Genomic DNA, 18,135 nt, shown 5'->3' on the forward strand with positions numbered 1-18,135 from the left:
CCCACAATATGCAGCAGCAGCAGCGGCAAGCGTGGGAGCAGATGCAGCAAAAGCGCACGTGGCAGGTGGAGAGTTACAACAATGCGTGTTCTGCAGTCAAGGAAAGTCGAACAGATGCTCGATTGGCCTCTTTTGGGGGCGTTGCTTGCGGCGATCAACCTGCGGCGATCGCCCCCTCTAGTCCCATGGCTTTTGGTGCATCAGGAGACTGCAGCCTGCAGCAGCTGCCTTCGGACGAAGCCCATGAAACACTTGCAGAAGCTGTGGAGACAAGACGCGTGCCTTTGGATGTATTTTCTTCAGACCGTGGCGCATCTGCTGCTGCAGCTGCGTGTGCCGTTTCCTCAGCAGCTGCTGCTGCAGCTGCTGAGGAAACGGCACACGCCTCGCGCTTAAAGCAACAACAATGCGCGGCAACAGCAAATTCCAACGCAGCAGCACCACAGGAAGACGTTGCACAAAACGATACTAGATACTCTGCAGAAGGAGGCCGTTCACTCTTGGTAGATTTGTTGCTGTGTCTCTGCAGCCCGAGCCAAGTCGAGCCGACAGTAGCAACCAGGGAGCCTCAAGCCGATGCAGCAGCAGCAGCAGCAAATGCAGCTGGCTCATCTGTTGGCCGCATTGTGGAGTGCGTGGAAGTAGCGGATCCACAGCACCCTTTAAGGCTCGGAACGCCATGCAACGAAACTGCTTACGCTAGTCGACTCCGCGAGGGCTCCCAACCTATCCCTGCATCTCACAAGGTGTCTTATTTTTCGTTGTCCTTAGGCTTATCTGTCTTTAGTGGCATTTGTGTCTTATTTTCTTTGCCTTTGACTTCTTCAGCTTGTATTTCCTTCATGCGTTGTTTTATCTTTTGTGCTTCCGGGTCTGTCTATTGTCGTCCTTCTTCCTACCGACCTGCAGCACTTCAACGCGCTGGACGTAAGCTGCAGGATCTGCCACTGCGTCTGCGTACAGGTGCCAGTGGTGTTGGGCCAAATTTCTGGGCGGGTGGAGCTGAGCTCAAGGGTGGCCTTTGAGGACCGGTATTCAGCTCGTTTTGGGCTCTCTTTCGCGCCTGAGGCGATCGTTTGTGAGTTTCTTTCGCTGAGTGTTGAGCCACAAGACAAACCCCCAAACCCCGGTTGTAGCCCTATGCCCTCCGTACATATTAAATTTAGAGAATCTAGAAAGACCACCAATCGTTAATAACGTTCAAGCCAAGTACTACACGGCTGTGGCTTGGGACTGGCTCGCCTTTGCCTCCTAATGCAAACACCAGAGCGCGTTAGGATTTAGCTCTACCAACTGCCGATGCCTGCCGCTATTCGTCTGCCGTCCTCTGGTGCGTTTGCTGCTGCTGCGGTTCGTGCCGCTTTCTCGCAGCGGGGTTTATAGGAGCTGGAGTTTCACCAGCAGCAGCGAAGTCTCCTCTGTTGCTGCCGGCTGCTGACTGCTTATGCATATCTGTCAGCACAACGGGAGGCGGAGTTTCAGCTCCTGCATCAGCAGTGCGACACTTCGAGGTCCCTCGGCTTGATGCCCCCACACCCCTCGCTTTTCAACAAAACTGCGAGNAGCAGTGCGACACTTCGAGGTCCCTCGGCTTGATGCCCCCACACCCCTCGCTTTTCAACAAAACTGCGAGTTGCACACTGTCAGTCCCCTTTCGTCTACTGCTGCTGCAGCGTATATATTGTGTGTATGCAGTGTATATTGACAATGGCAAGACGCCAAGCTTTCCTGGATGGGCCGCACGCTTTGCTCTGTAGTAAGACAGTGGGAGAGTTGCAAGCGGCAAGTCATCGTTTCGATTCTGCGCTTACACTGTGAGGCGTTTCAGGTGTATGTGAACGGATGGCCACACTTGGTGCTAACCTCCATTCCAGGTATTGCCGTCAACGCCGGCGACTTTCTCTTCGCTGATTTGGGCCCCCGACTCTTCACGCGACTGAGACAGCGCCTTTGGCACCAGGCGGCGTTGCGACTTGTTGGTATGGGGGGGCTTCAGGGGGGGCATACGTAGTGCACTACGGGCCTGGGCTTTAACGTTCAGGATTCAGAGTATATGGCTAGTAGGGTCTCGGNCATACGTAGTGCACTACGGGCCTGGGCTTTAACGTTCAGGATTCAGAGTATATGGCTAGTAGGGTCTCGGGTGAGGGTCTGTACGTTGTGTTCTACAGAAGCAGGGCCTCGTGCAGCCCACCACATAAGGGAAGCGAGTTGCATGCAGTGTGGCCTAGAGGCCGTTCAGGGAGGTAATATATCCCCTCCCCCGCTATTAAACCTTAGTCTTAAACAGAAATCTGGAGACGCAGCACTTCAAGCGTGAAGCGATAGCTTGTTTTGTGTGTTCTCTGCGGGGGTGTTTGCGGCGTGTAGACGAGATGGTTCTCTGTTGCTGCTGCAGCTCGCTGCTGCACTTGCGTTGCACGTTTGGGCGACCTCGGGCCTCTTCAGAACCTTTGATCTGTCAGCGATGTTACGGCCTGAGCGAGTGAGCTCCCCCCCACAAATGTGAATTCCCTAGAAGCAGCGGCGGGCCAGAGTCAGCGTTTGCACACACTCGCTCAGATTGTGTGCTACCGGGCGAATGCAGAAAATATGCCTTGTAAACATTCAAGTGGAGAGGCACAGAGAGCAAACAATCACAAGCAACTTGTGCTGCGTATTTTGTCTCCTTCCAGTTTTCCTGTGCTCCTCCTGCCTCATACTAAGTCGGTGGCTGCTGTCTGCTATCGTTTCCGCTTCTCTGTCCTGCCTTGTCTGTCTCTGCAAAGACACGCCTGCAGCACTCCTCCCCCGCTGTGCGAAGTCTGCGGCTTCTGCAGGAGAGTAAGGGATTCGCCTTCTGCAGAGGACCTTTCTGCGTCCCTTTATGCGCGCACCAACAAAGCCCAGGCCCATCAGGAACACCAGCAACTGAAGCCGCAGCAGCAACAACTTGAGCAACGTCAGCAAGTAGATCAGCTACTGCACCAACTAAATAGCAGTGAAAGTCCTCAGCTTGAAAACCGAACTGAGCATCACCCGACGACTTGGCCAATACTCTCGGCTTTTGATGCTGCCTCGGGCGTCTCTGCATTTACCTCCTCCGATTGTTTAGCCGCATTTCTGCTCTCTGTCCTCGCATGCGGTGATACACCAAACGGCCCATTTTCGGCAGCAGCCGCTGCTGCCGCTACTGCTGCTGCCGGTGGGAAAGCGAGGTTTCCGGGTGAAGGCATCACGAATAAAACAACTCTCAACAGCCCAAGCGCTGATGGCTCTCCTGTGCGGTTGTCCTATGTCAGTCAACAGCGGAGAGCAGCGCAGTTGGCTGGGCTGGATGAGGAGGACTTTGATGCCCTGGCTGCGGCCTTGCGACCCTGTGCCAACTGTTACAGAAGCGTCGTGCTGCAACAGCACCATCGATGCCTGCAGCAGCTCCAGCAGCTGAAGCAGCAGCTCGTCCGGCAGTTGAAATGGCTCAGGACGTCTATGGAGCGCCAGCAGCAGCATCACATGAACGAGCAAGCAACTTTCATTAGAGAGAGGCTTTCACTTCAGCAGGCAGCCAGCTCTTTCTCGCCTCTCCCGACGAGGCAACTGCAGCAGCTGCTGCAGCAGCAAAAGTACGACAGGGAGAAAGTCTACCGGGAGCAGCAGCGACTGCAGCAGCTGCATGATCTGCTTGCCTTAATATTATGTACGCTGGAAAAACCAAAAATGTGCCAAGGCAAGGCAGCAGGAGAGATGCATTTGCTGCCGAAGCAGCAGCAACCGCAGCACACGGGACAGACCCAGCTGGCTGAACCCCATCAGCAAGTGCTGCAGATGATGCAGAAATCGCTTCAAGCTGCAGACGTCCAGAGAACATGCAGCCCTTCACTGCTGCATCGGTTGGTACAGGAGATTCAAGAAGGTGCGTTGTCTGCTGAGAACAGTAGCGCGAGAAACGGCAACAGCACCAGCATCACCAACGCGACTGCGGCCTCCTCGACGTCGGAGAGCACAAGCCTGCCACTGCTGTCTCTCTCAGACCCTGTATCCAACGCTGCGGGCCAAGTGGAAGCAACAGCAGGTGCAGCGATTGCAGGCAGCAGCAGATGGCTTGCTGCGTTGGCTCAGCAAGCACCTCCCGCCGCATTTGTTGCTGCTTCGGCTTTTGCAGGGAGCAGCCTCTCAGCGGGTTTAGCCCTAGCTTCTCTGAGGTGCCGTCTCCTTTCAGGACATGCTGCAGGAGCATCGGAAGGCCTTCATTCCGCTGCTGCACAATCAGCCAAGACTTGGGGACAGAGTAAGAACTACACAATTCCTACTGACTCACCTCAACAAGCGTTGTGAAAGTCTGCATGCGTTTCCGTGTGCTGGTGCTGTTGCAGTCAGCCAAGTGCTGCTGAGAGCGTGCGGCAGGCGTCACCAACTGCTGCGAGCTGCCTCAGCCCTGCTTCAGAGGGAGCCGCAGCTCCTTTCCTCCCTGCAGGACAGCTCAGAAGGCAGCCCCTCTCTCCCCGTAACTGGCCAAGCAGAACAGCAGCAACAACAAAAGAAAGAACATTTTCAGCCTTATCAGCCGGAGGAAATGCAGCCCCAGCAGCAGCAGCAGCAGCAAATGCAAGGACAGCAGATGCAGCAGCAGCCGTGCGGCAGCAATGGAGATATCGACTCCTCTAGCCAGTACGTTTCAGTGGGAACACAGCCGCAGAGGATAGTGCAATCGCGCATGCAGCAGCAGCAGGTCCTACACCTTCAGGGGCAGCAGCAACACTTGCTGCAGTACGAGCAGCAGCTCTTTCAAGTAGCGCTACAGGCGAACCAGCGGCTGGAACAGCCCCTGCAGAAACTACCCTTGCAGAATCCAGCACTGCAAATGCAGAATTTGCAGCAAGGAGTCTCGGAACAGAACCTACAGCAGCAGGCAATGCAGTGGGGGAAGCAGCATACGCTCCCCCACCTTCAGCCTTCCCAGCTTCAACCGCTACAACTGCACCAGCAACTGCAGCAACGGGTACCTCTACCACTCCATGTCCCGGCTCTGTATCCCGTCCTATTGCCTCAGCATATGCAGCAGCAGCAGCACCAGCACTTGCAGCAACAACGATTGCAGCGTCTGGAGCAGGCGCATCTCCAGCCGTTACAACAGCAGCAACTGCAGCATTTACATCACCTGCAGAAAGTACAGCTGCGGCAGCAGCCTGACCTCGGAATCGCTAACGAAACATCCCAGGGAGCAGGGGAATTCAGGGGGGCTCTTGAAGAAGGCCAGATGCACCAAACGCAGCTGCAGCAGCAGCTGCAGTTACAGCAGCAGCTGCACGCACAGCAACAACTGCTGCATGTGCAACAACTGCACCTGCAGCAAGATCTACGGCTTCAAGGTTTTCAAGAGCAATCGACGCAGCAACTGAGACAGCAGCAACACGAAATGCAGCAAACTGAGCTGCGGCAGAGATACTTGCAGCAGAAGGAGTCGCAGCAGAAAGAGCCTCTCCGACAACATCTGGACCAGTGCGCAGTGCATGAGCAGTGCCTGCAGCACGATGCGACTCGCATACAGCACGAACAAGAGGAGTCTCAGCAGCAAGAACCGGATGAGAAGCAGCGTCGTCGCTACAGCCAGAGGCAGCAGAGGCAGAGATGGCAGCTGCTGCAACAGCGGAGCCTCAGGCGCGAAAGAGTGCGTTACGGGAGCAGGAGCTTCGTTGACAGGATGCTGAAGAAGCGGAACTTTGTGTCTGCTGGTGTTGTTGAGGATCGTTCTGCTAAAGAGACCACCCGATGCAAAGCAAGCCCGGAAGTGGAAGAGAGAAGTGAGCCCGGGGCCGCAGCAGCAGCAGAAACAGCAATTTGCGCTAGTCTAGCTGCTTCGGAACCTGAAGCAATAGATGATGCTGCAGCAACAGTTCTAAATGGGCTGACTGAAGCACAGGAGCGGCAAAGCCTAGCGAAGCAGAGGCTGAAGGAAGCGAGGAGGATGCGAGCGTTGAGGTGTATGTTGGCCCAGAAATCCGAGAACCATGCAGCGACGATTGTCGCCACTGCTGCACGGACGCCTCATGGCGTCGCTGCTGTTTTCCGCAGTAGGGTATCCGGATTGAAAGCCAACAAGGAAACGGCAGTAGCCCGGGCTCGGTCTGTTGTTGCTGCCTCGAGACAAAGGGCGGCAGCAGCTGTTGCCGCAGAAGAAACTGCGGTGCAGGAGCTGGCTGCCGCGAATGCCGCGGTTACAGCAGCGGAGGCAGGTGCAACGGCAGCAACAGCAGCAGAAGCTGACGAGAAAGCCTGGTCACTGACCATTTCTCCTGCACGCAGCAAAGAGCTGCTGCAGAGCGAAAGCCCCTCAACGCAGTGTAGATCCCACAAGGCAGCAGATTCCGCAGCAGCAGTCGAAACTGCGGGAGCACCAGATATTGAGATCGATGAAATGCAGGGGGTCACTGGGACTGCAGCAATTCAACGAGAAACAGGAGGTCCAGCAGCGGCAACTTCGCCGACCGCAGGATCCGCGCTGAACCGGGGATATGGCATGGAGGCAAAAGCAGCAATACTACAGGAGGCAGACGCACCAGTGTCCGTCCGAATGCTAACAGATACGCAAAGACAATCAGCAGTATCAGACGAAAGTAATGCTACTACATCACTTGACGCAAAGATCGCAACGGCATCAGCTGAAGCTGAAGGTGCTGCCGCTGCCGCTGCTGCGCTGCTAGATAGTGCCATTTCAGCGCCGGAAGTCGCAGCAGCAGCTGCTGCTGCAGCAACAACCAATGTACTGCTCCTGTCTTCAAGTGTTCATCCAGAGTCATCAGCGAATCCAGAGTTTGGAGGAGGATCTGACGGGCTGCTTGTAGCGGCAGCAGCAGCAGCAGCAGCGATGGCAGCAAGGAATGCTAGGAGAAGACTGCCCGTAAGGCTGACAAATAGGCGGCGGCGCATATTTGCATACTGCTGCCGGGAAACTCTAGGCGAGGCCTGTACCTGCACCCTTTGCAGCAACTGCAAAAAGGAATCCGTTGCAAAGCCTGCAGCAGCTGCCGCCTCTGGTACAGCTGCAGCTCCTGCTGCGGCTGCACTGGCGACACGCTGCAACAAGAGGGACGAGGGGCTTCAGCAGTCGCAGCAGATTCAGATATCTCTCAGACCAAGGCGAGGAAGAAGTGCTGCTGCTGCCGCCGTGGATGCAGCGTCCAGCAGCAGCAGCAGCAGCGGCAGCAGTAGAAGGAAACTGCGAATAGGGAGGGGCATCCGAACGAGGGAGAGAAGACGCAACGGAAACTTCTCTTCTCCTAGCAATGACGAATGCAGCAGTGTCAGCGTATACTGCAGTAGCGGAAGTGATTGGGAAGGCTCCATCAATCGGCGGAAGAGCCAGCCACAATGCAGAAGGCAACAGGCTGCATCACTAGCTGCATCAGCTGCTGCACCAGCTGCTGCTGCAGCAGCTTTGTGTCGGGCTGAAGCAGTTACTATCAGCGGTAGAACAAACTCCGGAGCGGTTCACGCTGAGCAAAGGCAGCATACAGTGTCTCTGCAAAGGCAGCATACAGTGTCTCTCACTCCAGCTGTTGACGGTTTGCACGACAGCAAAAGCAGCGTTTCGAACGCTGCTGCATATACTTCGAGAAGCACTCGCAGCGGCCTCAGGAGTGCCCGCCGCGTCAGCAGCAGCGGCCACCACTGCCCAGCAGCTAATGCCACCCACGAAGAGCCAAGGCTACTCCCACAAAAGGTAGAAAGCCCCAGCCGGCACTGTGGATCCAGCAATCAGCATCAAAAGCCACAAACGGCGTCCCCACGCAGCAGCTGCCGTGTTCTGCGCAGCCGTATTAGACACCCGGAAGCTGCAGCAGCAGTTAGAGAAACCGAGGCAGCTCTGTCGCTGAGCCTTATAAAGGAGAGCCCCCTCCCAGCTGAAGCACCATTCTGTGGGGCTCCTCCTGCAACGGTAGGGGTGGATGAACCCGGGCTGCCCGCTTCTCCCGATACACTGTCCATGGAACCAGCGGATGCTGAAGAAGCTGCTCCTGACTGTCCCTCCAACTGCCGTCGCAGCAACAGCAGCGCCAGAGAGTCCAATGGTTGCCCAGAGCACTCCGAAATACCCTCCGTGGGTGGCTGCGCTGGCACGCCCTTCATGAAAAGGTCAGTGCAATTGACTTCTTTGCCGCACAAAGAATACAAACAGGAAGGAGATTGTGAGGAAGAGGAGCTGCGCGAGCAGCAGCGACGACGTCAGCGACTGCCCCTAGCAGCCAGTAGCCGTAACTTGCGAGGAAACTATGAGGAAACCGGAAGACGCACCTCAGTTGCAGAATCGGATTCAAGAACCGTCGGAAGCAGCGGGGCAACGACTGGACCCGCTGCAGAATCATGGAATATCAATCAGGAAGATCAAGAGTGCGCCCACCAGCATCGCGAGAGCGATGCCTCAGCACTGCCGCTTGAAACGGCCCCACTGATTCTCGAAGACTTCAGAGAGTTGCTGGTGTCCTCACTATGCCGGGCGAAGCAACAAGACGATAAGAACCAACCTCAGACACGAAGGGTGACAGCAGCGGCCATACTCGCTGCCTCTAGCAACAGCAAAAGCAATAGCAGCACGTACAATACGCCGAGCAAATCATCGCACGATGCATGCAACCGAAAGTTCCGTTCTGTACGCTCTGCTGCTGCTGCAGTGGCGGCTGCAACAGCAGCCCGACTCCAGGCGCAAAGCGCGGGGAGCCCAGAAGACTTTAAAGAAGACGTCGAAGCAGCAGCAGCCGAAATAGCGAAAAATATCAGCTGGAACGAGAAGCGACGCAGCTACGCAGCAAAGATCAGGGGAGTGTCACAGCCTGTCTGGTTTGCTGCCAAGAGGAGGGGCGTCCCACAGGCTCTTCAAGCTGCGGCAGACCTCCTCATCGGAGAGGTACATCGGCGCAGGCCAACGCAGTTGGGTGGACTATAGTGTGCTGCAATACAGGCTAAATTCGGAAAGCAAAGATGCACGACGCTATGCAGTTGCGTATCAGGCATACCTTATATGGGCCGATGCCAGCAGCAACCAGAAGAGTCGCTGCCGCAGCAGCGACGTGTGAGCCAGCAACTCAAAATAGCCTTCCAAAGCTAACTCCTTATGCCTTAAAAATAGGAGGGGAGGTCACCACAGAGGTAAAGTCAGGCGCAAACGAACAGACGCACAGATGCATCCATGCACTTACGTGTCCGTGAATTCTCGATGTATATATCCTTAAATGCGTGTCCACCGCACTGCCACAAGCCTCATTAAGCCTAGCTAAGCGGAAGGGGTAGTTGAATGCACACAACAACCCAACGCGAAGCAGCTGCTGATGCGTCTGCAGCAAGCTGATCAGGGAAGCAGGGCAGAACGCTTTAACGTCCAGATCCAACAGCATTCATACAGCACATCGGCTAACAGCGGACGCCCTCTGGTGTGAGTCTGAAGTGTGACTGCGTAGGGCATGCGTATAGAAGTGTATTCGTAGTGAATATAGTTACAAATGTATGCTCCGTACAAAGACGTGAGTATACGTGGAAGGGAACGCAGACGCACAGTAGCAAAAGTTAGTAATTTGGGGGTTTGTTCTTCTATTTGTTGCATAGTTGTATATTCAAAGGACACGCCCGGCAAAGCAGGGTCCCTACACTACCAGTGTAGCAGCGTAATAGCCAGTTTTTGTTTGTCCTGGCGATTAAAGAGGAGACAATACCGCTGTTCTCATGACGGCAGTTCCCCCGGGGGTCCCTACGCCCCAGCAGCCTTCTGTACTTGCCCGGCTATCTTGAATTTCCTGAAGCAACTGCCGCATGACTCGGCTGCAACTGTGTAGCAGCACCAGAGCAAGAAGCAAAGGGCTGTAGCAAACACTGTCCACCAAAAAACGAGCTCCCCAGAGGAAAGAGTGAAAGGAATATTCGCCAGGCCGCGGCTCACACGGACACTGCACGGGGGATTCATTACCACCTCGCTGTTGCCCCACTTGGTGGTGACCACTCCGACACCCTGAGCGACTTCCCAGTCGTCGTGGCACTGACAAGTGACAGTACCGGTGCCTTTCCCTGGAGCGAAGACGCAGGTCCCCTGGCCGCACGGGTTGACTGCGCCAGTGCACGGGTTGGATGGGACTTCGCAATTCGTGCCTTGAAAGAAGTCCCCGCACTCGCACTTGAAATACGGGGACACGTCCGTGTCTACACACGTCCCAAGGGAGCAAAGTGCACTTTGGCAGTCCAAACCGCTGTTTGTCCGGATGCCGCAATCGTCGACGCAAAGCGAAGCCTTTTCTGCGCAGGTGGGACCTTTAAATGGCAGCGGGCATACGCAGACCTGAGCAGTCCCATGCTCATAGCACGTGCCAGTATTGCATATGTTGACTGCGCACAGAGCAGCTGACGCAAATACAAGGCCAAATTCATTCATAGAGCCATTAGGTAGCCATGCTAGCACCTGGTAGAACGGTGGAAGGGGGTCTGCTCCGGCTGTCCACCAAGACGGCGAGGGCGTTTGGCAATCTTCATGTCTCCGATGAGGAATATGTGGTGCCTTCGCAGCCATAAGTAACACGAAAGTAATAAGCAGTAAATGAGACTTCGTGGGCAAGCGAAGACAGCGTGAAGACCCCCTCCGGTACTTTACAGCACTCTGCCTCTCGGGCTGATTCGTTAGTTTCCTACTAGAAGGCCAAGCTCGTGAATCTTTGCAGAAGTCACAGAGAGAATCCATCTGCGCTGGGCAAGTATGAAGCGAAGGAGCCCCCCCATTTTGTGCTGTAGGGGGGGCGACCATTGACGCAATTGCCCTTTGAGTTTGGGCTGGACCTTATGGAATTCCCTGTGCCCTAGTGGACAACTTTACAGTGCCCAGACATTAGCAGCACTAGTACAAACGGCTTCGTAGAAGGGCAGTTGTGAAACACCAGCTGAAAGAAAGGGGCATTCGCAACCACTGCACCATGTGCTTGGGCATGCCGCGGCCACCAGGACCCGTGTTCCCTGCTTTTCAAGATGGAAGTGGTCAACTCTCAAGCGGTATTTAGCCTGGATCTAGAAGCCAACACGGAGCTTTTGCCTGTGTAGTTTTCCGCAAAGTCATGGGACGAGAGGGTGCGCCGAGTGGACCACATACAGTGATGTCGAGTGTCGCGAGACATAAAGTGCCCACAGGCTTTGGTCAAATGAACAAAATATCAAAGAAAGCAAGAAAGGACTACTTGAAGAATGTTGTTTGGAGCGATAGATATCTTCCCGACGTCCGTCTGGACAGAAGATGATTGTGCTGCGAGAAGCCCGAGCTGGACCAGTCACCACTTGAGCTGCAGCGACATTTCTTAAGTAACAGCAATCCGGAACAATCAACTTTATTCATGTCTGACATTTGAATAGGCATCTTTTCCGGTTTATATGAACAGAAAATATTTGCCACTAATTCGACCCGGAACGTCAAGTGGTGACCATGGTTTGGACGAATGTGCAAGAAGGGAACCAACCGCACGAAACTGAGCAACGCTTGCCGGGACAACCAATCACATCATACGGCATTTTTAGTTTGCGTAGCACAAATATGCCCAATTTATTCTACCGGATTGAGCTGGAATGCGTCTGCTTAACCTGCGCTACAGGTAGGTAGGTTGCCAGCGCGTTCTTAAGGGGGACACCAGCATTAGGAAAGCCCAGCTTACCTCATAGCATGGTAAATGCGTCACACCTTAGGAGAACGTATATAATTGGGACGTACATTAGCTTTTCGACAATTTGGTGCAAGCGAAACTGGCCGACAATACTGCCCCTTAGGGCCACAGACTGGGACGGTGCAGCGTCATTTGGCTTCTCATCTGCATCACGGCCTTTCGGCAGTGGCGTTTCTTTCTCTGTGAGAAATCAGTTGCGTGAGCTACTGCCTGACTGGTCACGAAACAGCTTGCAGACCAAATGGCCCACGGCGGAATGACGATGGCCAAAAGTACTGTCGAACCAGTAAACCATACCAGCCACGTGTAGGGAGTCGTCACTAGTTAATAAGTGGAATGTCTCATCTTCTTGTTTTCTCTCGGTTTATTGGCCTTCAAAATGGTATGAACTTGTACAGAGTTTCGAGCAGTTTTGTACAGGCCCTCTATTGCTGGGAGGGGTTCGCTGCATTTGCAGGCCGTATTGAAGACAGATCCTTTTCGTAATATCTATGCCTTTCCAGCTTATCTCTCAGTAACCAAGAGTAGGGAATACCATCAGCACAACGGGCACGTGAAGTGTTCCGTTCTCCAGCCCACGGTGTTCCAGCTTCTATTTGTAAGTCTAATTCAAGCGCGTAAGTTCTATGTAGAAGGAACCTCACTTTAGAGGATATAACAACACCTAGCATTTGCTTATGATCTCCACGAAGCTTAAGATTAGGGGTCTTTGCTTGCTCCCAGATCGGCCCTGAAGGAATATGCCTGCAGTACTTTTCGGTGGCCTTATTCTCTTCCACTTAGCACGTGTCCATATTCACGGTGGTACACCTTTAAACCTTCCGATATCGTCGTTGTCATTGTGGTTAGGAACGTATAGTGCAGAAGCCGCTATATACTTGGGTTCCTTATCCTGTTCGCAGCCGTTTGCAGCGTGTGTAGGTGACCGAATAATGGATGCGTTCATGCATCTGCTCGCTTGAAGTGTGCAGTTTTAGATGCAGTGCAACGCGGCCTGTTTATTTTGTTGTGCTAGAAATCTATGTAGTTTTCCGTGTGAAGGCTTCCGTAGCTCCTGCATCCCCACAACATGTTGGCACTCAGAGCTTGCGCAACAATCCATTGCAGGTGGGGGATATGAAGCGCTTTTGGAAATGCCGTGGCCACTTGTTTGTAACATATTTCACCAATAAACCCCTCGTTAAGGATGGTGTTGGGGCTGGAGGAAGGCTGTTTCGGAAAATCACGCGTCAAACAAATCGAAGTAAATACCCATGAGTGTCGAGGCTGCCGAGAGTTCCTAAAGAGGTAAGGGGGGGCCATTCTTTGTTCTAGAGAACAAAGAATGGTATTGCATGAAATCATGTATAGTTCAAGGCACAAAGCTCACGCGGGTCAATTAAACGACGGACTGCACACTTTTCTTAGTTGACGCCTGTCACTGGAAAGGAAGTGTCCCTCCCCTGCTCCTTTTCCGTGCATGTCCTTCAATATTTGTACCTGAGGAGCATTTCTTTTGACGTTCATTGCCGTCGGCTGCCGGAGCGCAATGACGGTACACAAGTGACCCGATAGCTCGTGATTGTATCAGGGTCCAGTTACCGTGTTGAATCGGGAAGTTCTTAGAAGAAAACTGGAGGCTGCAAGCCTGCGTACAGCAATAAACAATCAATATGTAGCTTGCATAGAAACCTAGGTAACCATGTAAAATGTATCTGCTGAACTCCCTGCAAAAGACAAGACCGGGTCTCCGGCGCTCCACGGTGACATCGCGCGGCAACAAGTTGCACACTGACAGGAGTCGTGAGCTGCACTCAGTAGCGGTCGTTATTTCTTTTTGTTTTCGTTTGTTGCTCTTAGTATATTGGGAGGTTTTGAAATCCAAAAAGGGATAGTTTCACTTTTTTTTATCTCTCAGGGTTCTCGTAGGCCACCGCTGCGAAAGCTGACGCGTCGCTGCTCGGGGGCCGGTCACTTTAGGTTCTATCGCCCCAGGTTTTTGGCCATTTCCCCTATATACAGGGTTTAATATATTTCCACAAGTATAGTTTCATCATTTCCTCTCCTCTTGCAGATCGCCACGAGGTTCAACGGCTCTGCGCCTCGCGCGCGTGACTAGGCCCTACTGACAGGTGTTAGACCAAGGCCGGAATTCCCTTACGCTGTTTTCGTTAAAACATCTTCTCGTTTTATTCTCTCGGTTGTTTCATCTCTAGGTCAAGGGCCTAGCCACTCCACCACAGAGCAGTACATGGAGCAGTGAAGACCCGTGTCGCCGTTTTGTATTTAAAGCGTTTCAGGAGTGGCTAACGAGTTTATGCAAGAAACAGATTGAAATATTTTTGCTGGCGACCGCCAAGTGCCTGCAAAGTTTGGTGGCTCATTTTGTTTCTTGAGTTGTTTAGTTCAAATATTCGCTTTTAGGGTCGGAGGACGGCTGCACTGTCAAGCCAGCGCCCTAGCAGCCGCCGCAGGGTTTGTGCGGCTTCAAGAAGGTAAATAATCAACTGCGCATGCATACAGCGCATTTTTGGAGCGGTAAGGCCTCAGCTTGGGGGAGGGAGTGTTTCCAGGCCATCACTTGCCCTCGAGGAATCCTCTCCAGTACGCCACCCATTCGTCTGCCGCCGAAACACCAACAATTCATTTATCCTTTCGCCAACGTCTCCTTCACAGAAAATGCAGTAGGTCTTTACTTGGCAGATTGAATGCCTTCTGATGCAAAATTAGGCAATAAATCGGGAGCCTCCCCCGCGCGGTTGAAAGCGACGTTCAGGATGGCTGACGGCCTAGTACATCAGTGTTCTCTTGCTGTTTCAGCATGAGCAGGAGCATTCACAGCACTCTGGAACACTCACTTGCTCTTTTGCTACCGCCTCTGCTTTTTTAGGGTGTACAAGGCTGCTTGGTGTGTGTTCCACGCTCGCGGGAAGTGCACTCGTGGCAACAACTGCTCTTTTGCACACTCTGCGGAGGAACTCCGGCAGCTGCCTGACTTGAGAAAGACAAAGCTCTGCAACGCATTTCTTGGAGGACAGTGCAGCAACAATAACTGCTCGTATGCCCACGGTCTGCAGGAGTTGAGGGACTTCCCGGGGAAGAAAGGCCTCTGCAGACTTTACAGGGAAGGTCAGTCGCCGTAAACTGCTCACGAATAAGCATGCCCTCTCCATGAGGTTTTGCTCATCTTCCAGGACCGGAAAATGCGTCGGTAATTTCGGTCGGAGGTGCAGCCTCAGACTAGCCTTTCAGCTGTAGGACGTACCTGTGTGCCAGCAATTGTGCCCGTTTATCTCTGTAGTTGCTCGAAAGAGCAGTTACCCGTGAGAGGAGGAAGTCCAGCACTGTGAACGCTGCGTTCTATGATTCCATGTACAAATAAACCCTTTTCCATGAGCCCTTCAGATTCAGGATTCGACTCCAGTCTGTGTGCTGTTCCTGCTCAAGGCAAGTGTCTGCACGGCTCCAGTTGCAAATATGCACATGCCCTTGGGGAGCTGGAGGTCGGGTACGTCTTTGCTCAGCCGTTGCATGAGCAGCCACAGAAGCAACAACAGTTCTTGATGAATCAACGTGAACAGCAGCAGCAACAACAGTTGCCGGGTCTCCTTCCCGAAAATAGCCTGCCCCAGGATTTCTTATTGCTACAGCAGCTGGCTATGCAACAAGCTCAAGGCAAGCTTACCCGGCAGCAGCAGCAACACATGGTGGAACACCAGCAGCTGTTAATGCTGCTAGAGGCTGAAGCTGCTGGGAAGGCTGTCATGCCGTCACAAGACCCACAAAGAACCCAGGTGTTTCACCATCCGCAGCAGCAGCAGCAACAACAGGCTCTGAAACGCCAGATACAGGATCTGCAGCAGCGATGTTTTGCCCCGGACCTGCACTCTCAGCAGTATTCACAGCAGAAACAGGACAGCTTGCCCCAATTTCAGACAGCTTTGACCACTGCGCGTGTGCCACAGCAGCCGAATGAACAGAAGGAGCATCTTCCGCAGCACGATGTAGGGACGGTGCGTCTCCTTCTTGTTTGCCATACATACTGAGCGAATCCCCACTAGAATATGGAGCAACGCTTGTTTCCGCTACACGGTTGTGACGAAGGGTCTCCTATTCTACTGCTTGCTGCTGCATTTCAGGCTGCTCGTTCCCCAGGGTCCCTCCAATTCCGCCTACCTACTTCAAAGGTGCCGGCACTATCCCTTAGAGCCCTAGCAACAAAGCAGCAGCAGCAACAGTATCAGCAACAGCAGGCCGGGGAGCAGCTCCTGCAGCAGCTACAGTCCGTTGATTCGTGGAGTGAAGCGCCCGCCACTATGCAGATACCGTCTGCAGCAATGGAAGCACCAGAGCAGCAGCAGCAACAGCAACAGAGTGAACTTGAAGAAATTGTCTCACGCCAGCAGTTAATGCAGCAGAGGTTGCTCTTGCAGCAGCAGCGGAGGCTTCCTGGTGGTCAGCAAGCTTTTGCCGAGGCGGTCTTGCAACACGGGTGGCAGCGTCCAGCCGCAGGTAGTGCTGATGAAGCGGCAGTTGCTGCAACGACAGCTGCAGCGCCAGGCTACGCATACAGGGAGCTAAACCCATGGGGCCAAGCAGTGTCTCGAAGCACAGCCAGCACTGCGACAGGAGACGATTGCTACTCTTTCGCTTCTCTCGCTGCTGCTGCAGCTGTACGAAAGGCAGAGCAAAGCCTCAAGCCACCCTCTCCTGAGGGACTTCAGCGACAGCAGCAGCCACAGCAGCAACCGCAGATGATGCAACAGCTGCAGCAGCACTCGTTGTCCCGGCAAGGCCGCGAATTGTTACAAGCTGTCGAACTGTTTAGACATCAGCAGAAGCAGCATCAGGATGAACAGCTTCAGCATAAAGAAGCCCCTTGGGCGCTCCAGGTTGAAAGGTCCAACACGGAGGCGGCACCTGTCGTATCGCCCTTCGGTAATTACAGCCTCAGGGAAGTGCAAAGCCGAATGGCAGCCCTGACACTGCAGCCGCAGCAACAGCAAGCAGAGCAGCAGATGGAGCAGCAACGCCAGCAACAACAGCTAAGCCAGCACAGGCAGCTAGAAGGCCTTCTGGCCCAACTGGCACGGGATCAAACAGAAGGCCTCGTTGCGCTTCCGGAGAAGGAAGGTCTGTGCGGCGTGGACACTCAACACCAGCAGCAGCTGCACCAGCAACACAGAGAACAGCAGCACCAACTTCCTAAGCTGCAGCTCCCTAGCGGAATAACTGGGTCAGCTCCGGCTTCTTACAGACTAGGAAAGAGCCCTCTTCACCGGCCCAACGGAGAAGACACCCCCTGCATTCAGCAAAGTGCAAGTCATCCCACAACTGCAACACCGAAGCAGTAGCAGAAGAAGCAACACTGATGAGAAGGCGTCGTAAATTGAGGCTTGCTCTAAGGAATGCGCCTTTCAGCTTTCGTTTTGCGATGTCTGCTCTGCGACTGCAGTTTTCCGCGAGTTCCTCCCACATCCAAGGCTTCTCAAGCTCCACTGGCCAGCAACAGGAGCGCAACGCAATAGATGACGACTGCGAGAAGCAACGTCGAGCTGCGAAAGTTGCCGCGGCAGCACAGTGCAATTGCCCAACGCCGTACTCTGACGAACGGGCTGCCGCGCTGCCCCAGAGACTCTCAACTATAAAAAGTGAAGACGAAGGACAGGAAAGCGATGGCGAGCGCGGCCACACCCAGCAACTGCAACAGCAGCAAACGCTGCAGCAGCGTCTAGCCGAAGGGAAGGTACCTCTGGTTGCTTAACAGCACCAGTGGGTTCGGCTTCGCTGGGTCAAATCCGGCTGGAGTGGGATATCGTTGGCTACGCAGGAAGTTCAGCAGCAGCAGTAACAGCGGCACCACAATATATCTGATGTTGCTTTACTGCTAAAATGAGGCTAAAAAGGTTTCTTTCCAAACTCCGAAAACAGTATTTTTGCTCCGGCCGCAGGGGTTTCACCAGATGCTTGAATCATTTACAGATCTCCTGAGTGGCACTCAACGCGAAATGGCCCAACAGCGGAAATTGTATCTGCCACTGCATTTAATTAAAGCCATTCCGAAGTAGTTTGACACAAAGAGTATCGAACGTATCAAACGCCTCGTAGCCGAGACCAGATGAAGGCATTTTGCCGTATGCGTGCAGATCGATGAAGGGTTAAGGCAAGCCTGTGGCCAATAATAGAGCTCAAAAACCTAATATCTCATTCGCTGAGTCCAAACCTGCATCCAGGTCACTGTTGCTTACTCAGCACTTGTCTTTGCAAAGTCAGTAGCGATGAGCCGAAGCGAAAGAATGTTTCAGTTCCCTGTGAACTACCCAGGCTTATTCTGCGCTGAGGGCAGAAAATATGCACACGAGATACTGCATATGCATCGAATACGCCGACAAAGCGTCTGTGGCAAGGAGCTTTGGGGATTAATACGCATAATAAGCACATCAATGAGGGGGCACCCGCTCCAGAAGGGCGCGTTTGTGACACGGGCACAAATATC

At 53.7% G+C, this 18,135-nt stretch overlaps 4 protein-coding genes across 4 annotated transcripts; 3 read left to right on the forward strand and 1 right to left on the reverse strand.

The window, feature by feature from the left end:
- Positions 1-41: 41 nt before the first annotated feature.
- Positions 42-8,920, forward strand: EMH_0075240 (uncharacterized protein; the record flags this gene model as incomplete). Its single annotated transcript, XM_038022003.1, is given in 8 exon segments — positions 42-746; positions 964-1,078; positions 1,460-1,560; positions 1,564-1,567; positions 1,875-1,979; positions 2,172-2,246; positions 2,846-4,267; positions 4,353-8,920. Coding segments are annotated over 8 exon segments (7,095 nt in total).
- A 798-nt stretch (positions 8,921-9,718) lies between these two features.
- Positions 9,719-10,759, reverse strand: EMH_0075350 (uncharacterized protein; the record flags this gene model as incomplete). Its single annotated transcript, XM_038022004.1, has 1 exon — positions 9,719-10,759. One exon carries the CDS (start codon positions 10,757-10,759, stop codon positions 9,719-9,721), a length of 1,041 nt encoding a protein of 346 aa, XP_037879188.1.
- A 4,272-nt stretch (positions 10,760-15,031) lies between these two features.
- Positions 15,032-16,993, forward strand: EMH_0075460 (zinc finger (CCCH type) protein, putative; the record flags this gene model as incomplete). The annotated part of the gene is made up of 2 exons (XM_038022005.1): positions 15,032-15,652; positions 15,779-16,993. 2 exons carry the CDS (start codon positions 15,032-15,034, stop codon positions 16,991-16,993), a joined length of 1,836 nt encoding a protein of 611 aa, XP_037879189.1.
- An 80-nt stretch (positions 16,994-17,073) lies between these two features.
- EMH_0075570 (uncharacterized protein) lies at positions 17,074-17,403 on the forward strand (the record flags this gene model as incomplete). Its single annotated transcript, XM_038022006.1, has 1 exon — positions 17,074-17,403. One exon carries the CDS (start codon positions 17,074-17,076, stop codon positions 17,401-17,403), a length of 330 nt encoding a protein of 109 aa, XP_037879190.1.
- Positions 17,404-18,135: the final 732 nt, after the last annotated feature.

Source organism: Eimeria mitis, genomic scaffold (genome assembly GCF_000499745.2).
Source record: "Eimeria mitis Houghton genomic scaffold, Emh_scaff99, whole genome shotgun sequence".
Classification (NCBI taxonomy): Eukaryota; Apicomplexa; class Conoidasida; order Eucoccidiorida; family Eimeriidae; genus Eimeria; species Eimeria mitis.